The sequence below is a fragment of the Syngnathoides biaculeatus genome, chromosome 10 (assembly GCF_019802595.1).
Source record: "Syngnathoides biaculeatus isolate LvHL_M chromosome 10, ASM1980259v1, whole genome shotgun sequence".
In the NCBI taxonomy this organism is placed as follows: Eukaryota; Metazoa; Chordata; class Actinopteri; order Syngnathiformes; family Syngnathidae; genus Syngnathoides; species Syngnathoides biaculeatus.
The window spans coordinates 27,218,874-27,245,294 of record NC_084649.1 but is presented as its reverse complement, the minus strand read 5'-3'; the positions used below and the strand labels follow the sequence as shown (position 1 = coordinate 27,245,294).

At 46.6% G+C, this 26,421-nt stretch overlaps 1 protein-coding gene across 5 annotated transcripts in view; it reads left to right on the top strand.

The window, feature by feature from the left end:
* Positions 1-26,421, top strand: part of LOC133508084 (membrane-associated guanylate kinase, WW and PDZ domain-containing protein 3-like) — a 118,077-nt gene that overhangs the window by 61,546 nt on the left and 30,110 nt on the right. For 4 of the 5 annotated variants that reach the window (XR_009796974.1, XM_061833805.1, XM_061833806.1 and 1 more), the window contains 3 exons: positions 10,674-10,790; positions 18,429-18,548; positions 26,147-26,353. Coding sequence is in view for 4 of the 5 variants with exons in the window: in XM_061833805.1 (XP_061689789.1) it covers positions 10,674-10,790; positions 18,429-18,548; positions 26,147-26,353 (444 nt within the window). In the remaining variant the exon portion in view is untranslated. Of the gene's footprint in view, positions 1-10,673; positions 10,791-18,428; positions 18,549-24,129; positions 24,911-26,146; positions 26,354-26,421 lie in introns of those variants that run through there. The other variant, XM_061833807.1, reaches the window with a different exon arrangement.

Here is a 26,421-nt window from a genome sequence, read left to right as displayed (position 1 = left end):
CGTTATTTCATATCCCGGTTTTTTTATTTTATTTTTTTTTTTGGGGGGGGGGGGGCGTTTGAATAGACAATAACAAAACGCGTCGTGGATGGCTCCGCTGTTATTTCCGGGTTTTGTCGGGGGCGTTGGAGTACCAGAAGCAAAAAAAAAATCTCGAAATTTTCATTCGGAAAACAATTTGTTGGAAAATGTGGATGTTCGAGAACAGAGGCTTTTCCGTATATGGCGGCCTGAACTCTTTGATGGGCATGTCCAAGCGGGTCCCTCCGCTGATCAGCTATTAATAAAACAGTCGATTGACTGATTATGATTGCAGCGACGTGAGAATTCCGCACAAAAGTCAGGAATGTCGCAGGCGCTCTTCCATTCTTCCCTTTGAATATTTCCTTTTTCCACGACGGGAACGTCCCCGTCAGCCTCTGGAAATTGCCTCACCTGGAGCCAAACGGCAAGCGAAGCGATTTCTCCCGCTCGTCGCGCCGCCGCCGCCGCCGACAACCCCTTTGTAGTTTGATCCCCAGATAAAATCCGATAGATTCGTCTTATCGCTCCCTCGCGGCTGGCTGGATTAAAGGCGACAGCCATCTTAAGTCGGGAGTGACTCAGCCATTTTTCTTTTTTTTTTTTTTTTTTTTGGGTGCGTGTGTGTGGGGGGGGGGGTAAATTTGTAAACATATTTTTAAATTTTATTTTAATCTCATGAATAATATAATCACATGATTCGTATAATTATAACTACACTGCGACTACAAATGTTACCGAGAAACGCAGGCCCTCAAGATACGCACTTCTCAAACATGCGTTACATACTTTAATACCCAAGCACTACAAGTACTGATACACACTCCTCGCATCCAGTAAGCGTCGCATAGGATCACACTAGTTCTAAAAGTATTTCTACACAGCTGTCACAAGGTGAGCCAGGAGAGGGCACCAAACCCTCTGTGAATACGAAAGGAGTAATTGGTGTCAAGGAAGTATGTTGAAGTGAGAGACGTCGGCAGGAGCTACGTTTAGCCCAGGTTGTTAGTGGGAGTTACAGTGAATATGGCACATCTGGTGCTTTTTTTCCCCCCTGGAATCTATCATACCCCTATTGAATCCTATTTAATTACGTTATTACTATATTTTTATTTTAAATAACATACTGTTTTGGGATCATAGTTGGTAGCATATTGTTGTGTGGAACTATTACTATAGCACATTCCGAGTTACTCAGTGAAGAAGAGGTGTTTACTGTCACGTTATGAAGGGGGGGGGGGGCTTGTAGTGAAGTGTTTGGGCGATGTTTTACACGCGGACCCTTTCCACACTTGTGTAAGGTGGCCCCGGTGCATGATGGGAATCCGGGCGACGCCATTAGCCCAGTACACGGCGGCGGCGGGGAGTTCTTCTATTTTTTTTTTTTTTTTCACCGCGAGGCTCAGCTTCCACCTCATTTCGCCGTCTGACGCAGTTCCTTATACGGGTTCAATAATTAAAAGACGCTTGTACTCGGCAATAAAAGGAAAACCAAAAAATAGACGCAAGTTGACTTTTGTGCCGACACGACTCGGGATGAGGAGGACCCGCCCCCAAACATCACATCTCGCTTAAGATGTGCTTGTTTTTTGCCATAGTCGCTCGTGTACGAGGGGGAAAGTTAAGGAACGGTTTTGTCGGAAAAAAGCCTTCCTTGGAACATATTCTGGAAGTGGAGTGCAACCTCCGCCATGCTCTTTTGTATTTTGTTCCCACTGGTGCTAAAGGCTGTTTCATTCAAAAGTGCCACCATCCTAAAAACATTGACTGGATTTTGGTTTACAGCCATATGCGGGTGTATAAAACTTTGAAATGATGTACAGTACTCGCGAACAAGTTGTGTGCCCGAGCGCCGAGCGTCTCCGCGTACGGACTGAATGCAACCGGACTGAGAAGCCGAGTATTCGGGTCTGGCCATCCAGGATGGTGTCGGTTTAGCGCAACGCCGGCGATTGGTTTTTCGTTAACGTTCGTGCACGTGACGTCACCATTTTCACGGCGCCATGTTGGCGGTCAAAAAGAGCTGCTCAGCAGTGTGGGGGGCCATAGAACCGGCGCGGAATATCGTCACAACAGACGAGGCAGATATTCCAAGAGGTCATTCTTTGAAATAGCAGCTGAAAAGATGGATGGATTTTGGCAATTAAACGTGACGGATGGTGCCCGACCAAATACACACGACTGTGTAGCGATCGCTTCATTTCAGGTAGGAATTATTCTTCTCAATCTCCAATTACCCAAAAGTAAGTTGGCTCATTTGAGAACAACAACAACAACAACAACAACAAAAAATACATGGAGTTGTCTCCAACATACACGGAAGCGTGTTGCGGCCACACGTTAAACTTTGGTAAACCTCTCCGTGACAGACGTTTTGTTTTTGTTTTTTTTTCAATATGCATTGTTCTCAAATGAGTTCAACGCATCTTTAAAAACGGAAAATAAACCATCGAGCACACAGAGGTTTACGTAGGTTAACTTGTGGCCGCAACGCGCGTCCGTGTACGCGGGCTGAAGCCTATCCCAGCGGTTTATTTTCTTTTTTTTTTTTTTTTAAATACGCATTGGACTAATTTGAGAACAATGCATATTAAAAAAAAAAAAAGAAAAAAAGTCTGTCACGGAGAGGTTTACCTAACTTCAACGTGTGGCTGCAACACGCTTCCGTGTACAAGGGGCCAACTCGCTGTCTTTATTTTTTTTCAATCATAGTTAATGAATGTGAGTTTGCGTAAAACCAGGGGTCATTTATTGAAATATTGGTACTTGGAAAAATCTGAGTGGCTCCATCACTATGTGGGATTTATTCTTGATTGAGCAACGAAGTATTTGTATGCGTCCAGACTTTTCTACACTTTCAAACTCTTGGCTGTAAATCTCGACGACTTACTCACCAGATCCACGCGTACATACATCCAGTTGTCCAAGACAAGCGCAAGCGGGTTAACAGTCCAGTTTCTTATTGGCGAAAACATCGTCTTCGGGATTAAATGTGGATCCTCTATGCCAAGTGTGTCTTATTTTTCCTCGTACCTTCGTTTATTAGCACCTTCTAAATGTTTAACGGTATCGGACAAAGCTCGGCCATAAGACATATTTTCGTGCCGTCTCCAAACATGGCCCGTCACGTGACTTCGGTGACGTAGGTGCACGAGTTCCATAAGAAAGGGCCGGAAACCCGCCGCGGTGGGGGCGCTAATGATGTCAATTAGTGCCCAACGGCAGCTCACTGGTGCGCGAGCTGTGAAAAGTCCATTTTCCATAATGACCACATTTAAAAAAAAAAAAAAAAAAAAAAACACGCCCCCTGATGCTCCGGTGTCACCTTTTTTTTTTCTTTTTTTTTTTTTTCCCCGAGTATGTCTGATGCGACCTTTACCTTAAAGCAGAAAGGTTGTGCCGCTTCCTCTCCAGCACGGACGGATGGACGGATGGATGGATGGATGGATGGATGGATGGATGGATGGATGGATGGATGGATGGATGGATGGACGGATGGATGGATGGGTCAGCATATGCTTGGTTAACTTTTGTGCGGCAGCAGATGTCTCCCTGCGTCCACTTGTAAAATCAGCGGGCTGGAAACGCATCATGCTCCGCTTATGTACCAAAAAAAAAAAAAAGGAACACGAGCCGTCTTCATCGTCTACGTCGGTCGGGTGGTCGGCCCCGACCTGCACATCAGCTCGCCGGTCGTTTTTTTTTTTTTTTTTTTTTTTTAAACATGAAAAATACATTTATGTCGAGGCGACTCGCCAAACGTGAATGTCGTCTGGCTGCCTTTAACGCTTACATACTGTTCATTTTCTCAGTGTTCGTCATATGTTGTGGGTAAATGTTGACCCAGGAAGAATATGCTTGAAATACTTGTCTACATAAAATTATGTACTAAAAATATCTCAAAATGTATTATTAGCCTGTCTGGCAATAATAAATGGATAATTACCCCTCAATCAATGTTTCAGAGGTAAAGGTAAGCATTTTTTTTCTATGACTAGAAAGAAGGCTCAAACGCTGTATTTGTTTCATATTTCTCTTTTGGCGGAAAACTAAAACATGAAAAAAATCATACACACACAGTTTTTCAATACTTCAATATTCTCTTTGTAACAATTTGAAGACCAGCTGGTGCATGTTTCTGCAAGAACATGTGTAAATGTTTCACTTTCCCACTTAAAAAAAAAATAATAACATAAAATGTTGTCATGTGAAGTATCAAGATTGACACCATTAGCGCAGTTTTTCATGATTTTTGCAGAACTCTGTCAATCTGAAATCCGCTTTAGCGGTACAATTTGCATTTTTCTGTATTTAAGGAAAAGTAATCAAATTCCACTTGAAGGTTTTTTTTTTCTTTTTCGCATTGCTGTCGAATGTCAAAAATGTCTGAAATTGACACGAACAGTTTGTAAAGGTTAAGCCGCTTATTTGCCAGACCTTTCAAGTCAATAAACGGCGGTGAAATCGAGTGTGCGGAGGGAGCGCGTCGGCGCGTGCGAGCCGAACGCCGTCCGGCTTTCGCGGGCCAGCCGAGCGAGCGCGATGGCCGCATCGGGCGAGCTGCGCCGGCCTCGCTTACGTAAGTGAAGAGAATCCATCTGACGGTCCTGCGTGAGGTGTGAGATTATAAACGATGCTTCGCCCGCCCCTGAGCCGAAGCTCGCTGCAGCGCGGCTGTCGCTCAAAAGGCGGCCGGGGGGCCCTTTTTCGTCCCCCAGAGATGGCCACGGTCGGCCGCGGGGGTTTAGGCCGCCGTGGAGGAGGTGTCGGCGATGAGAGGCCGGCGTGTTCGCGAGTCACGCAGCCGGCGACGGTTGATTTTGGCCTAGCATAGATCTGCGCGGCACGAGTGCTAAAGTCGAGCATTAGCGCAAGGGAGCTAAAGGCTAGCACTAAGTTTGATTAGAAGCTTTGGACGCACGCAATGTTGATGTCCGACTCATTTTGTGTTGTCTTTTTTTTTTTAATGTAAATATACACACGGACTCATCTAAAAACTTTTTTTTTTTTTCGGGACAATGCAAGTTTAGAGACCAAGACCAACCGCCAATCTCATGATTGTCATTCATCAACTTTTTCCCCTCCTTTGTGACCTTTTTATTCGTACTTTACGGATCTGAAAAAAAAGGAAGTATTTCTCGCCAATCCGAAACCCGAAGAAAAATATTCCGGAAAAAGGCACAATAACGACGACTACACATGCTACACAAATGGAGGCGGGACGGTGGAATTTTAAAGTGAATTCATATAACAGCATAGAAGTGCGTTTAAAAAAAAAAACGCCTTTCTTTCTACTTGACTTATTTTGCGTCATTCCCAAGCTAGAAAAGAGCCCAAAATTCAATATGAATTGGCCTAATTAAATTCAGTTTTTGTGTTGCAAAAAGTCAAATCATATTGAAGAATTAAATTTCAACTAAAACCCAATCTTTTGGCTTTCAGTGTGTTCCAATCGTGACAGCAGGTTTTCTTTGTGCGCTCCCGCAAACCGGGCAGGATTCGGTCCCGACGAGTCCGAGCGCCGCGAGGTGCCGCAGGACAGGACCGCCGACGACATTTTCCCTCCCGTCCTCGGCCGCTTAATTGAGTGACTCAGATAAGGAAAGGCCCGGTGGACGCGGCGCTCGCTGCAGGGGAGAATTCCGCAGACTTGTGATGTAATGGACGCCAGGTGTTTGCGCGAGGTAATAAAAAAAACAAACCTAATAAATTGCTGATAATGTGCATGTGACTCGGTGACCTTGAATCAACGATTATGCCGTTGAACAATGTGTGACCACCGATTCCCATCGGGGCTCATTAGCCCGATTTGGCCAGCGGGAGTTCATGGGAATCCGAACTCTGGAATCTCCCCAAAGTGGCCGCTTCCAACTTCCTGTTGCGGTCTGGACGTGGCTGTGTTGGTGGTTAGCTCTAAAATGGCAGCTTTCAGCGGACGAGTCTTCAGTATTCAAATGTTGTTTCGACGGGTGAAAGGGATATTTTCCCCTTACGTAACAAATATTAGGGACGTACGTGTGAGATACATTTTCACCAGGATACGTGTTTAAATATGTGAAATTTTGAGCACTTTGAGGCTCACCGATAAAGAAATGACACTTGCGGGGGTTTTAACCTACATTCCCAAACCGCATTTGTGCTATTATTTTGATGCCATTTGTGGAATCACATGTGCATAATTAAAAACATCTGGCTCAGTCATAGAGAGGAGAGGAAGAGGCAATGTTATTTCTGCCATCTCTACGGGGACTCAAACCGAGGCGCTGTCGGCTCGTGTGTTGTGACGCTCACTATCGGTCCGCGAAAGGGACGCCGCGAACACAGCGGCAGCGACAACACGCAGCAACACATTCAACACATTGCCGCAGTCCGACTTGTATCATTTGTCCTTTTTTTTGGTCATACAAGTGCCACTTTCTTGCAGCCGCTTTGACGACTAACGATTTGGTCGCCTCGTCGTCGTCGAGTGAAGTGTTCGGAATGCTACGTATTGATCATTTTAGCAGCTCTTTCCCTTGAAATTAGCCTTAATTACGCACATTTTTGCTAGCTACAAAACGAGGTCAAAACAATTGAAAAGCATTTGTTGGACTACTGTCTACTTTTTTTCCCAATAAATTTTTCTACCAGATGATGCAAAATGTTCCCCTTCAGGGCATAAAGCAAAATTTCACAAAAAAGCGGTGCCTCACTTGTCAAATGCTAAGTGGTGTGTTTTGGCATCGATATTGGTGAATTTTGTTTGTGTAAAAAAAAAATAATAATAATAATAATAATAATAACACGTGTATCTTTCATGTCCAACTTTGTCTTTCTGTGTTTGTGATTCGGAGTTAGCATTGTCAGCTACTGATTAGCGCCTCTGCCTTACAGTTCTGAGGCAAAATCCAAAAGCGCTGTCGGATGGAAGGCTCGATAGAGTATTTGCAAATACTTTTCAAGATTGGCCAACTGTGTCCAAGCACTTTTGCCGCAATGAAAAATTTGATTCGCAGATGAACAACGTCGCAGATTTACAAGACCAATTAAAAACATCATGTTTATGTGCGTGAATGAGAGGGGGCTGGGTGGGGGGGTGGGGGGGTGGGTTAGGCTCCAGGGAGAAGAGATGGCACGGGTGGATGACTTCAAATATTTCGGGTCAACAATCCAGAGCAAAGGAAGTGAAGAAACGGGGTCCAAGCGGGGTGGAACAGCTGGTGGAAGGTGTCTGGTGTGCTATGTGACAGAAGAGTCTCCGCTAGGATGAAGAAGGGCAAAGTTTATAAAACAGTGGTGAGGGCGGCCATGATGGACGGATTAGAGATGGTGGCAGTGAAGAAGCAGAACTGGAAGCGGCAGAAATGAAGATGCGCAGGTTCTCGCTTGGTTGGATAGGATTAGAAATGAGCTCAGTAGAGGGAGGGACAGCCAAAGTTGGAGGTTTTGGAGACAAGGTTCGATCGAGAGAGAGCAGACTTCGATGGTGTGGACATGTCCGGAGGCCAGAGAGTGTGAGGACGGAGCTGTCAAGGAAGAGAGAACAAGACAGAAGAGGTTGAAGGAATTTGTGACGGAGGGCAGGAGGACAGTTGGGGTTAGAGAGGAAGATGCACCAGATGGGCTTTGTTGGAAAAAAGATGGGACAAGCCGAAAAGAAAAGAAGAAGAATTCAAAACATCATGTTGTGTTGCATGAGCTTTCGCAACAAAAATGTCATTAAAAAGTGAGGCGTGGAGAGTTTTTGTCACCGAAATGAGCGTGGCCAAAAGTGCTAGCTTAGAATCAGTTCTTGCACTCTTGTAAGGAATATTTCCTACAAACAGAAATGTCTTCTTCCTTGTCCTCGTTGCTTTGTTGTACGCCCCCCCCCCTCGATTTCCTGTGACTTTTTTTGGGATTGTTTTAGGATGAATACTCGTCCGCTGAAAGCTGCCATTTTAGAGCTAACCACCAACACTGCATCCGAATTTAATACACGCCGTGGAGCGCAGGCGGGTCCAAAAGTTTGATGTTGTGTCGGCAGCTGATGAGAAATGCATGTTTTTGTGAACTTTTCCACCCTTTTGCTTTTTTTTTCCCCCTTCTTGCCGTCGCGTCATATTTCATCATCCTCAGATCAAATTCACAACCGCATTTATTTTGTAAATCCCCAAAGGTGTCAGATGTAAAGGGTTCAGGCAGTGTCTCCAGAACTTTCCGCTTTGCACGACATTTTGCGACGTATCCGTTGAGGACGTCGAGATCGGCACGTTAACCTCGCCGCTCGCGGGACGGAAATTAGTTCACGCCCAAAGAGATGAAAGTTCCGTCGAGTCGCTGCAAAGACTTTTTTTCCGTGGTCGGGGCGCTCCGAGACCGGCAAATTCGAGCGTTTTCAAGCGGACTTAGTAGAAGTCCTCAATGAAAGCGTGGAGTTCAAATGGTTTTGTTTTCCACATCGACTCCCACGTGAATCGGAACAAAGCGGAACATTTCTGGGCCAGCTTTGCGATGGAGCTGCCAGATTGGGCCTCGTTTCTTTCTCCCCGAGTGTCGGCTCGACCAGCTGCGATGGCGGCCGTCCGCGGGGAGCCGGGCGGAGCTCACGTGTACCTCGCGTTTCGGCCGGGGGGGTTTAGCTTCTGAAGCTCACGGACGCGAGAGGGGCATCGCCACGGCGTCCGTCCGAAACTCGGAAGCGGAGCTCCTTCGGAGTGCAAAATAATAAGGATTGCTGGCACAATCATGCCCCGTTTTTAGTCGTCTGTTGCACGATGAGGAGCGGCAAAGAGGATTTGCGGGCTGAGAAAGCTCACGCAACTATTCCCGGAGCTCATCATTATTCCATCTGCCCTCCGTAGCTGTGTTTTCATCAGCACGACACAAGGCTACATCTACAGTCGCAAAATCTTAATCTGAAATCTTGTTCACGTGGTGGCGGGGCAGTCTCGCCGAGCTCCGTTTCGGTCTGAAAGGGGAGCCCCCCCAAAAAAAGGCGTTGAGATATTTCTACAAAGTGGGGCGCTTCAAAGGCGGCTGTCTCCCTCCCGTCAAGAGACGGCGAAACGGGCCGAGCCGACACTGCAGATCTCATCCTGTTTTCCAAACTCCTCTTTCTTCACGACCAGTCAGAAGCCGCCGCCGCCGCCGCCGCCTTGCAAATCTCTGCAGCGTCTGGCTTTGTTTTGGAAAAGATTGCGAGCAGCCTCGCGCGCATTTTGGCTTCAAACGGTTTGTCTTATTTTTCGCCAGGTCGTTGAAGCCGCAAAGACAAGTCGAGTGTGTTGTGATAAATATCAGACCGTGATTAGTGTTGCAGTTAGCGTTGGGGTCAGGGTTAGGTGCTAGGATTAAAATGAGGGATTAGGATCGAGATTGGGGTCTTGATTTCGGGGGTTGGGGTAACAGGGTTTGAGGTTTAGAATTGTGGTTATGGATAGTTCAGGATTTGGGCTAGGGTGAGTGTTGTGATAGGTTTAGGGTTGGGGTAAGGGATTAGGACCGAGATGAGGGTCTTGATTTTCGGGGTTGGGGGAACAGGGCTAGCATTAAGGGTTGGAGGTTTAGAATTGTGATTATGGATAGTTAAGGATTAGGGCTGGGGTGAGTGTTGTGATAAATGTTAGGGTTAGGGGTTTAGGATTAGGGTTTTGGTCTTGGGTTTTAGAATCTTTTGGTTATTGGTTCGGTCTTGAACTTCCTATTATGGTTATGGATTGCAAAATGCCCAACCAGAACTCATGATCTATGTGTGGTTGGCCCCATTTGTTAGGGTTGTGGTTACATTTAGTGTTCATGGTCAGGTTTGACATTTTGAGCTTTAGCTTTGGTGCAAGTGTTCCTATTCAGTTGAAAAAATACTAATCATAAAAAATTGCTCCTAGAACAAAGTGGGGTCCGCAGACCCCCAGTGGGTGGAAAAACGTCTTTCCACGGGGTCGGCGATGGGAAGACCAAAAAAATGAAATCGTCTGGAAGCTAATCATGATGTGAGAATTGCCCTTTCCAGTATGAGTATGAAAGACATAGCTGTGTCCAGCACTGCATGATTGGCGAAAGTTGAGGTTGGGGGTCTGAGAGCTTTTTGATCGACTCACTGGAGGACCGGGCCCAGGTTGACTTTGGGAACTTTTGCTCCTAGAAACTAAATTCAGTCGTGCCACCGCCCATTGGAAGAGAATGAATGCGGCAGGATGGTTCCTCCTTTTTGTCTTGTCTTTCACGATTTTGCATATCATATTTCATACACAGTGTCGGTTTTAATTGGTGCGGATTCGCGACCCTGTGTGACATTTTGTCAAATCCTGGTTTTTCAGTACATGTCGGCGAGGAAACGAAAAGGTAGGACGACGGGCGAGGAAGCAGGTGGCCGCGAGTGGAGACGTCGCGTCATCCTTGAGACCTGATCCGATCGGAAAGACCGTCACGATTGACCGGGGGACATTTTTCGGAATGAGACGAGCGCCCGTTCGCTCAGTCAAAGAGACGTGACCTCCTTATTTTTGGGTTGCATCCATTTTGCCTTGAATCGCGTCCAAGACTGCATTGACTCGTCAGTTAGGGAGAGCCAATGATATGATAGCGGCGGCTCAATAGTGTGATCTTTTCCGCCTGGGATTGAACTCTTTTTCCGAGGGTGCGCCGCCGGGCCGTATTGACCCGTGGTGAGTCTGTCTTTCTGCTCTCTGCAGGCAAAGTATTGAACGCGGACCTGCGCCACTACCTCAGTCTGCAGTTCCAGAAGGGCTCGCTGGACCACAAGCTCCAGCAGATCATACGGGACAACCTCTACCTGCGCACCATCCCCTGTAAGTACGACAGAGGCGCGCACCCGAATGCATCGCAAAGGTCCTTCTCGGCAAGTGGACTCGGCCCGCATTTGCGCCGCAGGTCCAATTGCCCAATTACGCTTTAATGCCTGGTTCCGGTTTGTGTCGCACATCTAATACGGCGGTGCCACTTCAGACAGAACGCAACCAAATGGCAAGTTTACGAATCCGCAGGTGTTGACGAGGCGAAATGCAAGCGATTCTGCTCAATAAATGCGATATTAAATGATACGTAGCATTCAGTTGACCCAAGATGTCATAAATCGCTTCAACTCCCTGTAAAGCAAAAAATAAATGTCGTCTAAATTTGACACACACCAGAGAAGTGCACTGGTAATCTCCTTTCCTAATTTGAGAGATTCAATAAAAAAAAAAAAAAAAAAAAATGATGGATATAAAACGAGGCTTCAAAATGAGGAAAAGTCGAGCAGTCGTCGCCTCTCTCAAATGTTGTGGACGTTGAAAGCTCAAATCCAAATTCTGATATCTGAAAAATGGATGACAATTTGTCCAGCGACTTTTTATGACAACACATATCACTTTGAATTCTTGAGTTTTTATGAATACCCCCCCCCCTCCCACATATATGGTATTTTTGGGTGTTCATTACAGTCTCTGATATGTCAAAGATTACTGCTGAAATAAATTTTTTTGTTTGTTTTTGTTTTTGTACCAGGTACTCTGTCGTTGACTGCCATTAAAAGTTTCTAATCTCTCTGCCATGACAGCATCAAATCTTTCATTTTATCCCGCAAGCATTTCATTGAAGGAAATTAATCATATGTGACACTTATTAGTGTTTTCCAACTGGATTCAACCTTTTCCCCAATGAAAGCCAATTAAAGTCCGCTTCATCGTTTTTTTGCAAAGTACTGAGCCGTGGGTTGCTCTCGCTCTCTCTCCTTCTCTCTCTCTCTCTCTCTCTCCCTCTTTCTCTCTCTCTTTCTCTCTCTCTCTCTCTTCTCTCTCTCTCTCCCTCTTTCTCTCCTTCTCTCTCCCTCTCTCTCTCCTCTCTCTCTCTCCCTCTTTCTCTCCTTCTCTCTCCCTCTCTCTCTCCTCTCTCTCTCTCCCTCTTTCTCTTTCTCTCTCTCTCTTTCTCCCCCCCCCTCTCTCTTCACCGCTAGCTGAGGTTGAAGGTTGAAGTTCTGATTGTCTGTCGCAACATCCCCGAATATGTCTCGTAAATGTGACACACACTACAGAGGTGTGTTGTTCACAAGCCTGCCAAATTTGAATGATCAAAAAACACAGCTAATCATTTCTAATACTCAATACTAATCTTTTTTTTTTTATGCATGCGCACATCCTTTGATGTTTGGAAGCCTTCGACCGTTAGCCTGTGTCCCATCTGGTCCGTACTCATCGCAAGCGAACCGACTTTGGGTGCTCTATACTTTTTTTTTAATCTTTTCACGCTTACGTCACGTTTTCAGCGATTGTCTCCAAACATCAAAGAAATCTGCGATTAGCCTTGAATCCTTGTTGTGGTTGTTTGTGGCAAGAATCGGTTTGCATTTTGAATCCAATTCATCTCGGCTGAAGTCCAGGGTCAAAAACGGCACTCTTCATTTCAGCGCTCTCTCGTTTATTCCATTTTAACACGATGAGATAAAAAATCCAACAAACAATGACGGATTTAGTCGAAGAAAACTCTTTTTTTTAATTTCTTCTTCTTGTCCTTCTTCTTGACAGTGCGCTTCCACTCACCGCCATCTGGTATTTAAACCTTTGATTGATTCTTTATGGCAAAGGAGCAACGCTATCGACATGGTTGACTTTAAGCATTAAAAAAAAAAAAAAAACAGGTTTTCGGTGGGGTTCAAGTGATCCATTTGAACTTCGACTGATTGTTTCCAGCGAGGCGAGCGCCTGATCGATTTCCAACACTACCCGAGACAAGCTGGCCGACTTCCACGGCCTAATGAATCCATTTTTGCCTCACCCTACCGGTAAAAGCCTCCTCGTGCCCCCACCCCCGTCAAACTTCCTTGCACCGATTGTCTACGTGGACGTCGTACTGATTCTGAATGGTACAAGGCCTGCTGTAGTCCCGCTGTGAGGTCGGAGCTGGAGCGCCATTTTTCTCATTAAAACAAATCGATAACGGTCGCCGATGTGCAAAAACTCTTTGGATTTGATACAATGAAAATTGATCGAGCTGCGGTCAAAAGTGAGCTTTGCAGGCACAATTTCCTACCTTGATCGTTTTCCTTTCCTTTTTCTTCCCGTTTTGTGGCCGTGCGGGAACGAAGACATTTGCTGAAGTGAGCCCCCCCCCCCGCCCCCCCCCATGTTTGTCTCGTGCTTGTGCAAAGCAAGAAGAAACAACGCCGCCTTTTGTCATACTGCGGTCATCGTGCACTCTACGCAAAAATGCACACAAACGGCATTCAAGCATTTCGTCTCTCCAGCGCATTTATTTAATTTTAAACACTTTGTCACCATGGTAACCTCGGCAACCTCTATTTACTTTGCGTGAGCGGATCACGGCAGTCACGGAAGTCTCGCTCCTTCCGCACAGGAGCGCTGCGATTTTTCCGTCTTTTCTCTTGATTATTATTATTCCGGATGTTTTTTTTTTTTTTTTTTTTTCAATGCCGCATTTCCAGCCAACTCCGAGATCGTGATTTGCTACGTTTTTGACTTACCGAGGTTAAAAATTTCATTCGTATCACTTGAGCCGTTGTAATAATCAGAAAAGGCTATCGAAGCGAGCTAAAGAAGTACCCTCTCGATTTTGAAGTACAGGGCTCGCGCATATGTGTAATATTTCAAAATGGGAAGCCTTTAAATGGGAGAATTTTCAGCAACGGCAATGTCGTTCATGGGCCGGCTCACTCCCGTGAAGTTGAAACTCGCCCTGCGACTGACCGGCGACCGGTTGAGGGCGTAATGTCCGGTTTTCCCCCAAAATTTGCCGGGATAGGCTCCGGGGCTCCCGAGACCCTTGTGAGGATAAGCGGCTTTGAAAATGGATGGGTGGATGTCGGAAAATACTCCACTTTGTCGATATCATTTTAATTGTGTTGCACAAAAGAAAGCGACAAACAGTCAAAAGATATACAATAGTCCATTAATTTTTTTTTTTTTTTTTTTTTTACATTGGGCTTTCGGCTGTAATTTCAGGATAAACCTAAAATGAACTACGATCTTTATATCTTATTATTATAATACAGACAGACTCCTCAGTAAGCCGCAGTTGTAAATTTTTGCCTAAAATCAAAACTATATGCCAGTGAAGTATTATTATATTATCTGTGGATTTTCTGTGACGCAGAAGATATTCACTAGCGCTTTCGTTGTTTGTTAGCATGAAGCTCACTGGACTTTTCGAGGGGAAACGCGTGAATACACAAATTGTGCGATTGTGTTTGTGTTTAGCTTGACGGGAAACTTCAACTGGGAGTGGCTGCTTGTTAACTGAGTTCTGTTTTGTTCATTTAGACCACACAGCGCTCGTATCGTAATCAGGCACCGTCATTTTTTACCTGTAAATCGGGATCCTCGTAGCTGAACGCAACAGTGTATGAAAAAGTTTGATGGCGCCCTCTCGGGGGCTTCATTTCATTTTGAATATTTCTTCTGGGAAATCCACTGAAAATCCAATCAAAGGTCCGATAACGTCCTGGCGCAGGTTGGAATTCCGAGGAAGCGGAATCTTCCATCTTGAAGCTGTCGAACGGGCACTTTTCTGATCCGAGGCGCGCCAAATGATCCGTTTCGCTGTCCCATCTCCCCCCCGCACACCGACGCAGGTCCTCGAGTGTCGCGGGGAACACGCTTTACATTCTGAACGCGGTGTTCGGCGGTGGCGCTCGTCGAGACTTTATGACCCGCAGGCTCCATTCATCACGCCCCCCCAACCCCGCCCCCCCGCCGGCCCGGTCGGACTCGAATTCTCGGCTGGAACGACCGTCGTAATGAGCGGCAGAAGCCGGAAAGTGGCTTCCGTCGCTCGCTGGCTCTCCCGTGGTCATCCTTCACCTTCCCCTTCCGCTCTCTTTCAATTACCTTCATCCACCTTGTTTTACGGCCATCGTTTCCTTTACGGCTCGTTTTTAATTTTCCAAAGTACGTTGATGTAAAGAAACAGCGCGGGAATATGAAAACGTACGATTAAATGGGCAGATAGCCGTCGTTCCTTCCTGGGTGGAATCTCTCATCAATACTGGCAGAATGCTTAAAGATAATGAAATCATGCCAATCGAGATGGCAGGCAGCAATGAAATGACCCTGGCGCTCAATTTTTCTTGCCGATTCTGCAAAAGGTCATTCTCAAACCTTGACCAGAGTCACAAGCCGTCCATCCGTTTCCCATCGTTTTGATGATGTCACAACAAGAAACGTTTCACCAAGAGCCAGTTACATTTTGAAGAGTTTTCGCATTTTCAGGCAGCCGTTTTAGCCAAGGCGGCGTCGTGAAAATGAAACTTTTACACCCGGGATAAGCTCAATCCCCTGACCAACAACTCAGGTTGAGAAAGAAAATTCCAGCAAAAGTGAAGAGTAAAACGAAGTGAAGAGACAGGAAGTGTGCGTGCGTTTGGGAAGCCTTACTTGGCCGCCTTCCATCTCGTTGAAAGGAGATGTGGAGTCCTGCAGAGGACAAAAGCGAAAAGGCTTTTTTTTTCCGAGAGCTGAGCGGCACGCTCTCCCCCCCCCCCCCCACACGCTCCGTTCGCCCTCAGCGAACTGGATCTCGCGCGTGTGCGCCAGCCATAACCATACATCATATACGTATTCATAGAACCGTACGTCAAAGACAGTCCGTGCTCAGCGACGCCTGGGCCAGGTTCAAGAACACGACGCGCGAAAGCCTTCATCGGCGACTTTCTCCGAATCGCAACCCTTCCATCTTCTCCTCATGTGCCTTTGCAAAATGGATTTGATGAAATTGAAATGACCACCTCACCGAGCAAGTTATTGATAACTTACTTGCGTGATTAGTTCTCTTGTTTGAATGACTTCACTTGATTTCGGATTGAGTTAAGTGTTAGTCACTGTAATGAAATGGTAATTATTATGTAATGAAATCACTTTGTTTATATTGGTTGGTTGGTTCATTTTCAAGTGGCATAAACTTAATCATTCATGTTAGTTGATTGGTAAATGGGTTTGCTACTTGGATCAGTGATGTATTTGTTCGAGAGTTGGTCAATTTGTTGGTTTATTAATAAGTAGTCTGGAATTAGTTGGTTTACTGCCTAGTTTGTAACATCTTTAGGTCATTAGCAAATTAATTTTGCATTCCAATGTTATTATACCTTGCCAGTGTACCACAAAAAATGTCTAGTCCCCTCCCTATTGTTGCAAGATATCAGATTTAAAAAAAAAAAAAAAAAAAAAACTCCAAAGTGTCTGCCCCGGCTCTGCTCTGCTCTCACTCGGCCGCCGCGCCCAACCGGAACGCGGCCTCATTAGGTCGCCGCCCGCTGCAGAGCGCGTGGCGGCATAACGGTCGCGGGTACGAGGCCGTTGGCAGGTGCCGGGCCGCGGCGGCTCAAGTAATTGCGCTACGACGTTTTTGAGAGCAAAGCCGGTCTTAATGAGAAGCGGCCAGGGTTGGCGTTCTCGGGCGACGGGAGGCAGCGTCAAGCACTTCGGCTAACGGCGAAAGCGCGTCGCCGAGGAGCGCCGCAAAGAAGGCCGCTCTGATGTTCTCTCACTATCAAACGGGCCGATTAATCATCTGCCGGGTGCCGAAAAGCTGCCGCGCTCCAATTAGAGCAGGATGCAAGAAAATCCCCCCCAGAAACGGCAACGTAAAGTTACTTAACGGGCCACTGGGCCGCCGCAATCAGCTCGGCTTCCCCGCTAATTGACCCCTCCGTGGACATTGCGCAATCCGCGTCACTGACCAATCAGAGGCCAGAGATCCGCATCAACCAAAGCCCGTTTTTGCTCCCGCCATTTTCTCAGACAACATTGCGTGGTCCAGTATAGGTTTAGTTAGCGTTTTATCGCGTACTTGGGTTATTTCACAAAAAATATGGTTAAGAGGCGTCGTCACGGACTTTGTAATCGTGACGACAGGTATCCCGAAAGGCGAGTCGGTGGGACTTCGATTCGTACCCTTTCCCAAACCGAAGACCCGGTACGAAAAATGCCTTCGATGGATCAAACTTTGTGGAAGACCCCATCATCAACTGAATCCATCTAATATCAACCGGAACACACATGTTTGCACCAAGGTATGCCCTATATTTGATTTTCAATCCACGTCTCGTATCAATGAATTTGAAGTTCTTCGCTAGCGTAACACTGCTGCGTGTGATCGATTGACACACTTATTCTTTGTTGAGCGATATTTAGCGACGATCGGACTGCACAAACGTGTCGCTTTCTTGCCGGCTCGCGGCCGAAGCTTAACCAGACTGCGTTTGCACGAAGATATGCCCTATATATGATTTTTTTAATACACGTCTCGTATACATGAATGAGACGTTCTTCGCTAGCGTAACATTGCTATGTGTGAATAATTGAATGAAATCAGAAGCATGGCGTCTCTCTCAGTTAAGAATGTATTGTATCGTATTTGCCATTTTTACAAATTGTTTGTTAAGTGCCCCGTACGGAGGGGTCAATTACAAGCAAGTCACTCGGCATATAAAATCCGATTAGATCGACGGTAAGCGACGCCGATCAGTCGCAGTACGATTGCAACGGACCAATCGAATCGTCAATGTTTTTTGTCAATGTTATTTCCATAGGTTTTTTTTTTTTTTCCCAAATTCATTTTGAAATATAAAGAACAAAACTAAATGGAATCCGTCAAAACGTTCCAGTGGCTTCTCTTAGCGCTTCAATGCCGTGGATTGTTTTCATACAATCTAATTGGATTTTTCATTTGTTGGAATAGTCCAGAGAGGATATGATTCAATTTGTTATTTGATAATCATTCCTTTCTTTCATCAAAAAAAAAAAAAACAACCCAAACTTTACCTTTGAAGGGCCAAGTCCAATAACTAGAATTTACCCTTTTAAAAAAGTATCTACAAATAAATGTGTATTACATTCTCTTTTATAAAACAGTGATATTTTACTCAAATTAAAACTTCAATTGAACTTTGGCGGGGGGATTTCCTAAAATTTCATTGGGGAACATAGATTAAAATAGATTTTGACATGCGTAAAACTGAACTCGATCACAGAACGAATTCAACTTGTAAGTCGAAGTTTTGAACAGGTTCGAAGAGTTTTTACAGTTTTCCAAACTGAGAACCGAGTTTTGGTTGAGCTTAGAGCACCCGGACACCGCAGGATCATCCACGAAGATGGTGAGTTCAGAGGCATTTAACGCTCGGGACTTGGCGACTCTCCCGTACCAGGACAGCAGCGACTGATGGAGGAAAAACTCCTTGTGTGTTTTTACACACTCGGCCATTAAAGCTGACTCTGATTCCGATTGTTCGCCGATGTGCGCCAGCCGCGCTTTGGCGCAACGAGGTTCTTCTTGCTTGGTTCTGGCCGCCACTAACGATCCTCACAGGTGATCCCATCATGGCGGTCCAAGATGGCTGCCGTCAAAGTCCAGTTTCTTTGAGAAATAATTTTGACACGACGCGTTTTCTGCAGCGTTCCAATCCCCGTTGATCAATCCGTTTTGATTCGGCGCAGGCACCACCAGGCTCCCCCGGGAGGGCGAGGTGCCCGGCGTGGACTACAACTTCATCAGCCTGGGAGACTTCCGGATCCTGGAGGAGAGCGGCCTTCTCCTGGAGAGCGGCACGTACGATGGTGAGTGCGCTCGCGCGCCTTGATGGAGACGGGACGCGGTTCAAGCCCGGTGGCGACTGACGAGTCAGAGCGTGCATGGGTGCGTGCGAGCGTGCGTGGGCCGATTCATCTAATTACTGCACCAGTAATATGATGATAATTACACGATTGTTTGGCAAGGCCAATGACTGCCGTCTATTAAGTACTGTATTATTATCTAGCCGTTTTCAATGAGGCATGACCATACGCTGAAGTAAAAATTATTATTATTTGCATTCTCTCTCTCGTCGCAAATCCGCACCGCGGCGAAATAAAGGCGAGGAAATCCCGGCGTGTCCCGCCAAAACCCCCGACAATTCGCGAGTGACCTGAATGGACCGACCGCACGGCGCTTTCTGCCTCCTTCCCATTCAGCGCCGGCATCTGAGCGCCGCTCTTCCCCATATGATGGAGAATTAAAAAGATAAAGGCAAATCCTCCTCCATCCAGAAAAGCGCCTTAAGGCTGAGAGACGCCTCCTGGGTTATTGTGTGTGCGGACCGGCAGAAGGCGCAGCGACGGCTGCGGGCCTGTTGCGTCGGCTACTTCCGTCAGTCTCTGATCCGCGCGATAAAACGTCTGGCGTCTCCTCGCAGGAGGTGACGAGTCGCCACCGAGCCCAAACGCGGCCAAACTTTGACCCGGCAGAGAAATTGGGTGAGCCGGGGAGAGCATGAAGACGCGAGCGATGCCAAATCTTCATCCCGCGGTTTGGAGGTCTGCCTCGCAGACGGGAGATCTACGTTACAATCTCTGTTGACGCGGAGTTGGCATGTTCTCCCGCCCTCTTTCAGGAACAACACACTGTAGGCATTATCGCAAACGCATTGTTAATATGAGACGATGGACTAGGAAGCAAATTCTTTGTAGACCTGGAGAAAGTCCATGACAGAGTACCAAGAGAGGAACTGTGGTACGGCATGTGCAAGTCTGGTGTGGTGGAGAAATATCTTATAGCACAGGACATGTATGAGGGCAGCAGAACAGCGGTGAGGTGTGCCGTTGGTGTGTCAGAAGAATTGAAGGTGGAGGTGGGACGGCATCAGGGATCCGCGCCGAGCCCCTTCCTGTTTGCGGTAGTAACGGATAGGCCGACAGCTGAGGTTAGACTGGAATCCCCTTGGACTACGATGATATTGTGATCTGCAGTGAAAGCAGGGAGCAGGCGGAGGAACAATTAGAAAGACGGAGACATGCACTGGAAAGGAGAGGAATGAAGATTAGCCCAAGTAAAACTGAATACATGTGCGTGACTAAGAAAGGTGGAGGGGGAAGCGATAGCAAGGGAGGATGACTTCAAATACTTGGGCTCAACAAAACAGAGCAGTGGAGAGTGTGGAAAGGAAGTGAAGAAACGGGTCCAAGCAGGTTGGAACAGCTGGCGAAAGGTGTCTGGTGTGTTATGTGACAGAAGAGTCTCCGCTAGGATGAAGAAGGGCAAAGTTTAGAAAACAGTGGTGAGGCCGGCCAAGATGGACGGATTAGAGACGGTGGCAGAAATGGTTCTCGCTTGGTTGGATAGGATTAGAAACCAGCTCATTCGAGGGACAGCCAAAGTTGGAGGTTTTGGAGACAAGGTCAGTTCGAGAGAGCAGACTTGGATGGTTCGGACATGTCCAGAGGCCAGAGAGTCTGAGGATGGGGCTGCCAGACAAAAGAGCGAGAGAGAGGAAGACCAAAGAAAAGATTGATGGATGTTGTGAGGGAGGACATGAGGACAGTCAGGGTGGTAGAGAAGAAGATGCACGAGACGGGCTTGGATGGAAAAAGATGACCCATAACGGGACAAGCCCAAAGGAAAAGAAGAAGAAGAAGAAGAAGAAGAAGGCGGCGTAGGAACGCTACCCTGAGAACGTCAGATCTCGCAAGCTGATCGGGTTTGGCCCTGGTTAGTACTTGGATGGGAGACGGCCAGGGAATACCAGGCGCTGTAAGCTTCTCTCCCCGGCTAAAATGCAGAGCGGTTCCGTCAGGAAAGGATATCCGGCGTCAAAACTCTACCAGACAAATATGAGATGACGCACTGTGGCGACCCCTTAACGGAGAAGTAGGAAAACGTCGGGGCAGCCGTGCACGGAGTTCACTTCCTACCTATGTCTGTTTTGTGAGGAAGTAGGAATATGTTGGACAATTAATCTGTGGATCCCCGCACTGTATTTAGAATGATGGGACACCCGTTTGGCCGTATCTCCGGGGGATGCTGTGGGGACCCCCCCACTCCGAAATAAAAGCCAGTCAGCACAAGCTTGAGCTGCCAGCGTCGAGCGTCCCGCACTCCAAAGGCGGAGCGGAAGTAATCGCATTAACTTCCCGGCTCTCCGTCTCGGAGAGCGCTTGGGGGGAAGAGGGCAAAATAAACAAGGTCGGCCCGGTTCCGTCACAGGTCGGCGGGGTCGCCGTGCGCGGGACTTTTGCCGAGCGGCTTCTCTTTCCGCCGGCTGAACTGTGCTCAGGGTGGCGCGCTAATGGGGCCCGGAGATAACCGTAATAGTCTTGCTAATAGTCTCAAGTGACTTGCCTGGATGCTCATTATGCTGATGGCTCATGTGTAGCGCCCCCACCTCTGCTTTTATGGTCACCGTTCATTCGCATAATTTCCCTTAAATACCCTCGTCGAACTTCTTTTACGAATCACTCCGACCTGCCTGACGGGCCTCGTTAGTGGCCGGCGAGGCGCGATTGGCCGAGAGGTGAGGAGGACGACGTTTGTTTGGCGCGCCTCAGATCGTGACGGGCCAATGGCTTGTGCTTCTCTTGTTGCTGTGGCGACCGGAAAGGGGAGTGGAGAAAAAACGTAAGAAAAAAAATGGGCTGAAACAATAAGTAATGCAATTGAAAATATGGTTTCGTATCACTTTGCAGTGGTCCATCTCTTAGAGAGTTTCCTTCATTTCCTACATTTAAAAAAAAAAAAATCTGATTCATAAATGATACAAAATCAAAGATTTTTACATGCACAATTAGTTATTTTACAAAAGGAGTCACTTGGCTCGTGTATATTCAATTTTCATGGTTGTGAACGTTTTGCACACGTCCCTGAAACCGCATATTTGCCAATTTGCACGTTTTTCCTCCTGGAAACGATTCAAGTGAAAACTCGTTCACGGTTTTTGCGCTCGCCCTGTAACGACGCAAGACGCCACACGATGGCACCAAAGCGCAAGGCACTCGGAAAGCAGGAGTTGGTGTCGAGGGAGGATGTCGAAGAGATGCATCATCTGATACCGACGGATGAAGGAGGAGCTATGATTAGCCGGGGTTGTTACAGAGATCACTTGCTACATGTTTGGGTGTTGTTGTTGTTGTTGTCCATGTTTTGTGATTTGTAAATTTTTTATTGCAAATTCCAACCATCGGAAACGCATGTGTTTTTTTTTTTTTTTTTTTTTTTGAGGGTATTGCCGTAAGATCATTTGATATACAGTAGTACTTCTACTTCAAACGTCTCTTGTAAGAAAAAATTCCGGTTGGGAAAACGCCTCCTCAGGAAAATATTCTTTCTTGTTATGAGGAAAATTCAGGACACGAAAGGCAGAAATGGGCCCTGGATTCGCAGCCCCCAAATTGCACTGAACGTAAACATCCCAAATCTTGGTTTGAAAGTGGCGCGATCGAGCCGCTCTCCCATTGGCTACTGCTGTCGCATCTTCCTGGCATCCCATTGGCTAGGAGAGACCTCAGTCTTTACCCACGATGCTCCTCGTTTCCTTTTGACACTCCAGCGTCAGCGAATCACAAGCTAGCGCTTTCACACGCTTTGTCATACGCTAGCGCACATTGGGAAAGTACAACTTGTGTTTTTTATTCATCTTTCTCCACGGTGAAAACAAGAAACTTTAGTGGAATGAAGTTGCGTGCGTGTGTCCGTTCCTCCGTATGTTTTCACTAGTTAACGTGTTTGTAATTTACCCGAAAATGTTTTTTTTGTTCGGCCGTCATAATTGACGACGCGTTCAATTTTGAACGGAACAGCAACGTAGTTGAGCACCGCGTATTGACGCTGAGGCAGGTCCGTATGGGAAACATCTGAGTTAGCCTGCGCGTGACCGCTTAGCGCCTCGTTAATCACACAGCTAGCGTGGCCGATGCATGTCGGCCCGTGACGGCAGATCAGCCGGCGGACTCGTCCGTGTCGCTACGCGCGGTAACGAAGCCGTCTGTGACCGATGCCGCCGCTGGAGAGGCTTGCCTCGCGTTCGTCTGCGTTTGCGGCGTGCGCGTCATGTGCGGCCACGGTAAAGAACGACAACGCTATGAGAATTTTTTTTTGTATGCCTTTTCAAATGTGAGTCCAGGAAAAAGAAACGCAAATCCAGCCGATGACGTGGAGAAGCTCATAAAAATCTCGATTTCCTATAAGAAGTTTGAAATGGATGTCACATTTAAAAAGGAAGTTATTTACGACAAATGATAACGCAAGAAGCTAAAGAAGAGAAATGAAATTGTAGTACTGCCCAGTACAGTAGAGATGCGATAACGCCGGGAAGTTCGGGACCGGGCCGGACACTGAAGAGCAAAGAACCACACTGTCAGGTTTGAACCCAACCGCTGGACTGAATACGCAAATGAAGGGACAGAAGAGGTCTTCGATTTGGCCCAGGTTTGACCGACCTGCTGCGTCTCCAAACCAGCTTCCGAATCAGCCTTACCGGGGGTCCCTCTTTTTATTAGTTTCTCAGGTCAAAAGGTCACAAATTCGAATGGAGGAACAGATGGCAAGACCGACACAAAGACAAATACTAACGTAAATATTTCTTCAAAGCTAATAAACCTGCCAGAGGTCACCAGGGCATCTGATTCCCAGTAAGGAGGAGTATCTGCTTTGAAGTCAGCAAGGGAGGGGGTGCACCCCCCCTTCCAGATGTCGCCGGGTCACGCAGCCGCTCGCAAAGAGAACGACTCGGGCAAGGATGATATCAACAAATGCATGACAAAATAATAAACCCAACACATGGATAGTTGACGCTCTTTTTAGTTTATTTTATTTTAATATTCTTCCACTTCCAAAATTCTTGAATAAGCAGGTATAATAAATAAATAAATGAACGGACAAATAAATAAATAAACAAACAAACAAATAAATAAGTGAATGATTGAATAAATAAATAATCTTTGTCTTTTTGGGGGGTTTGCTCCACACCCTGAAAATGGAAAAGAAATAGAAAATGAAACCAAAAAAATCTGCCAATTGTTGAATCCCGCGATTATTACGTGGATTCACTGTGGATTTTGCACAATGTGCATTAAATATTGTGCAGGAGGTGGATAAAGGAAGCACGAGAATCAGGGTGTTAAGAGTTTTTGGGGCAAAAAAAAAAGAAATCAAGCCGTGTCATGAGTCTGTTTTTCCTTTGCAGCACGTGCCGCGGGTCATCGACGCGACGGTGGAGGGTTGCGAGTCGTGACTCGTTAGAATAGCAGCGACCCGACGTCTCAGGGGGGGGGGGGGGCAAAACGTGTCAATTCTTGCCCCTTTGTGTGGGGAATTATTGTTTCCTTGCTTTGTGTGCAAAAGATGTAGGGTGGTGGGGGGGGGGGGTCGGGTCTACGTATCGTAAATATGAAAAAAATTACAGTGGAAATTTTTCAAAGAAAAGAGAAGGAGAAAGGAGGAATGTTTTGGTGGTGGTGCGTCAAAGGGGGATCACAGTCAAGGAACGACTGCGATCCGTCCATCCGCCTTCTCGTTCATCATCCTGCTCGGAGACGAAAAAGCCCGTCTCAAGAATGTCAGTCCAAGATCTCAACGCGGCTATAAAAAGATCGTCAGCGTCGTGGCTCTTCAGGCCCGTGACGTCGTTCCTCGTTCGCTACACGGAAAGCTTCTGCGTGCTCTCGTGTGCAGCTGCGTCAAAATACTCTTCTCTCTCCCCCCCCCCCCCCACTTCCACAGAGCCTAATTAAATTGCATTTCCCAGCGGTGTCGCGCTCTGTTCTTTAATTAATCTCATTAAAAATCGCGATTAAAGCGCAGCCGAGTCTTATTTGGCGATCACTTTACGGGAGGGAAACGCTCCACCTTGCAAACGGATTACCTGCAAATAAATGGGGGCCAGCGCGCTCGGCAACACGCCATTTAGCCCGGCGTCCTCCCCCTCCCCCTCGCTTCTGTTATCGGACTAAATATTTATCATGTGTAACGCGAGCTTTTCTCGAGTTGGGAAGATAGCTAATTGCTATATTCGGTGAACAGCGTAATGAGTCACACGCACGTCGCAAGCGGAGTGGTTTGAATGTTACGTGAGTCACGACAGGCCCCGTAGTGCGAGACTCGCCGAGGAGCAGGACGGGTGAAGCACGCCGAGAAAGACGAAAACAGATCAACAATCTTTGCATTATTCTAGGTAACGAGCTTGATCCGTCCGATTGCAAAGCTGTTTGAGTATGGAACATTTTTTCATATCCAGAAAAATAAAGCTCAAGGCACGTGCGCATGCAGGCCTTTTGGTCGTCACTCGTGAGCATTTCAGCAATTTCAACATGGCGGCGAGTTCAGACAACCTGCCGGGAGCATGAAATTGCCCAAACGTGAACGTTACGTTTTTATCTTTGGAGCTGCATGATTACATTTGTTGTGACAAAATTTGCACACAATGTGAATTCGAAACTGCAATTTCTGCATTCCTTGTCAAAGGAAATTGACAAAAAAAAAAAAAAAAAAGAAATGAGAGGAAATATGAATACTTACTTGACGATGTTTACTTATGTACATTGTACACCCCTCGGTTTTTTTTACCTTTAAAGTTTCAGGTTAGGAGCTGCTATGCTCCTCGGAAGAAATGTTTAAAAACATTTTTCCCCACTTTTGAGCTACAAGTACAAATGTAAACCTTACTAGTACTGCACGAGAAAGACCATTTAGCCCAGGGGTGTCAAACTCATATTTGTCACGGGCCACATTGCGCTTACGGCTTCCCCCGAAAGGCCGTTATGACTGTGAAACGATAAAAATCTTTAACCGCCTCATCGTATTTACACGTGTGAAATTTATGAACCGGTTTTGGAAACGGCAATCACGGGTAACGCGTTTCCCAACTATTGTTCATGTTTGGTAAGAAAAAAATGCTTGCAATATCTCAACGTTATCATTAATGATATGACTTTGAAACATTGGTACAGATTAAAAAAAAAAAAAAAATAACTCAAGTTGATGCACATGATTTGCCTCTGCGGGCCACATAAAATCACCAGATCTGCCCCCCCCCCCCCCATCCTTCTATTTTTCCACCATTAGGCCTTCGAATAGCTCTGCTTCACGTTGACCTTGTTATTCTCCAACGAGTATCCAGAAAAGTCATTCAGGAGTGGAAACATTTACGATTGTTGTACTTGTGCTTTCTGGTTGTTCTACTCGTGTGCCGAATTGTCTCGCGAGTGAGCACAAAGAGCACACAGGGCTTAACTTGGATATCAGAGATATCAAATCAATTCTTAAAGAGGTTTCCATCACAATGACAATCCCATTTTCTTTTTTTTCATATTTGCAGTCAATAACTTTCAACATTTTCAAAAATAAAACCAACGCCTTCCACCAGGGATGCGCACCAAGTCGTTCTCCTTGTCACATTTTTTTGGTCAAGGCAACTTCTACGGGACCCCGAAGCCCCCCGCCGAGCCCAACCTGGTCCAGCCCGACCTGGTGGACCAGGTCCTGTTCGACGAGGACTTCGGCGGCGACGTCCCCCGCAAGCGCACCACCTCCGTCAGCAAGATGGACCGCAAAGACAGCTCCGTGCCCGAGGAGGAGGACGACGACGAGAGGCCGCCGCTGGTCAACGGCTTGCCCGGTGAGTCGACGGGAACCCCGAAACGAAACAAAACAAACAAACAAAAAAAATCACAATATGGATGTGGC